We start from the raw sequence: 2,389 nt of genomic DNA, 5'->3' as shown, positions 1-2,389 counted from the left end.
GCGGTTGGGATGCCATGCTCTATTTTTCGTGATGCTTTTCTGCATAAAGTGGTTTCTAAATATTCCTTCAAGTGTCTGTACTTCTTCCTTCCTTCCCTCCTCCTCAGTTGTTTCCCATAACAAACTTTTGTTGTTGTACAGCTGAGGTTTCCGTTTCTTTAGAAGAACTTTGCAAAGGGCAAGCACTTTTGCAGAGAAGATTTTTCCGATACTTTTTTCTGGGACATTTATACCAACTTTTAGCAAGGCAAAATACAATGCACTTAATTCCAAATATGTTATATATTTTCAAGAATTGCAAGGATGCCACCATTGCTGGGAAACCCCTTAAGGAGGGCCTTCAAGGCGGAGCTGGGGCCTATAAACATCACTGTGCATTAGCCAAAGGAAGTGAGGAATATCTGCGTTGTCCCACATTGTCTTATGGAAAAATACTTGCAGTTATGGAAAAGTTACTTGAGTTGTATTTTGGGGTATTACATTTTTGGACTTGGACACTCTCCCAAGGGTTGCCAGCTGTTCTTTCTGGCAGGGCTGTGGGATTCAGGTTAACTTTATGTCTCCCACGACTTTGAGAAGGATGGAGGATCTTAGCCACTCCCAGATCCACTTGGATCTGTTCTTTGGGGAAAGAAACCCGAAGGCCACACACAACAGACACCAAGGGTGTCTCCTTGGAGTCACGCTAACTGCCGCCTAGTATATTTCCTTGGGAACAGAGAGGAAGGGAGGGAGATGATGTTTATTCAGGGTTTGTTTATGGCCGGATCAGCTACTGTGAGTCAGACAAAAACTTTTAATTGCCAATACAGATTTTTCAGACTAAAAGCTGTCCAAATATTTTGAACTTCCTTTCCCAAATTCCCCTGCATTACAGTTTCAAGGGCCAGGTGGAACACACAAAGCTGAAGGAAGACACATAACACGAAAACTGTTCATATAAATTACAGCCAAATGTTTGGGTAAATGTGCAATCTCTGGCGTTAAGAGTAGCTGATCCTTTCCCTTTGTCTGCCTGTCTGTCTCTCTCTGCCTGTCTTAGTGTGCCATAATGTCTGCCTGCCGTACATAGTGTGACTACAACCTGAGCAGCTTACAAGACAACAAAAACAAAACAATTAAAAAAATCACAATAAAATCTTGAACTTCATCTCTTCATATTTCCTGTCTGTTTTTCAGCTCTCGTATCTAAACGCATTCCAGTCAAAAAAATCATTATAGGAGCTGTTATTGTTCTGGTCGTTGTTTTGATTATCACTATAATTTTATTGGCTGGTAAGTAATGAGAAATTTCCATTTAACTTTGTCCATAGTTGTTGTTATTGTTTACTTCAAGATCACCACATGCATTTTAAACCACAGAACAATTTGGAAGGAGGTAACAGCAACTGTGTGTATGTTTGCCAAAAAAGTAAAAATGCTTGTGGCAGTGCAATTGAAGCTAGGATTTTTGTAGGTGTATCAAATATTTCCTGCATATCCACAAAGGGAAGAATTTTATTGCACTGCTGTGATTGCCATCTTTTTTGACACTCTCACAAAGGCTCCAGGAAGGAAGGATTATTATATGAAAGGCAGAACAAGCACAATGCAGATGGGGGGGGGGGCCAGAAGATAGTATAATCCAACATAAATTGGCATTTGATTCAATAACCTTTCACTCTTGACCAGGTTAAAAGTGTGTGTGGATTTATCACTCACATTCAAGTATTCCATTTCCACTGTAGCTTTTTGGGGGAGTGGTGCCATCAAGTCAGTTTTTGACTCATAGCAATTGCTTCGACAAGTCCCTGCAGTTTTCATGTCAAAATTTTGGAAATGGTTTGTCTCTGCCTCTTCTCCTCCTTAGGACTGAGAGTCAAGCCAACTAGCTTTGTGGCTAAGACAGGACTAGAACTCAGTTTGCCGGTTTCAAGCTTGATGCCTTAGCCACTGCACCAGACTGGATCTTTTCCTGCTTAGCTTAGTCTACTTTTATGTTTCTCCTGACATACTCATCTCTCACTTCCATAATTAATGTGTGGGTGTGGGTGAATGTGTTCTTTCATTTTCTCTTAGTTTCACAAATACAAATGTTGTGTTTTTAACAGTGTCATTTCTTTTTTTTTTTATTTATTTTTTTAATTTTTTTTAAATTTTTTTATTTATAATACAATTAAAACAAAAATGGACATACGTGGCATTCCAGAATAAATATTCCTAACAATTTGTTTCTCGTGATACAAAAACTTAATACATCATCCTTAACCTCTATATACACCTCATTCTTCTACATAATACAATTATATATACAATTATATATACAATTATGTGTATGCTTCAATCCTATCGTTAGCTTAAGATCCGAGCAGTTCTCCTTGATTCATACCAGCGATAGAATTTGTCCCAG

The 2,389-nt window shown here is 38.6% G+C and overlaps 1 protein-coding gene across 1 annotated transcript in view; it reads left to right on the top strand.

The window, feature by feature from the left end:
- Window positions 1–293: 293 nt before the first annotated feature.
- Window positions 294–2,389, top strand: part of LOC107300094 (C-type lectin domain family 2 member D-like) — a gene marked incomplete at its 5' end in the record, with an annotated part of 20,749 nt that continues 18,653 nt past the window's right edge. Inside the window, 2 exons of the mRNA XM_015829437.1 lie at window positions 294–390; window positions 1,180–1,275. Of these exons, the coding sequence (XP_015684923.1) occupies window positions 294–390; window positions 1,180–1,275 (193 nt within the window). The remainder of the gene's footprint in view (window positions 391–1,179; window positions 1,276–2,389) is intronic.

This window comes from Protobothrops mucrosquamatus, unplaced genomic scaffold (assembly GCF_001527695.2).
Source record: "Protobothrops mucrosquamatus isolate PMUCROS unplaced genomic scaffold, P.Mucros_1.0 scaffold6129, whole genome shotgun sequence".
NCBI classification, from domain to species: Eukaryota; Metazoa; Chordata; class Lepidosauria; order Squamata; family Viperidae; genus Protobothrops; species Protobothrops mucrosquamatus.
This window is presented reverse-complemented; position numbering and strand designations above follow the sequence as displayed.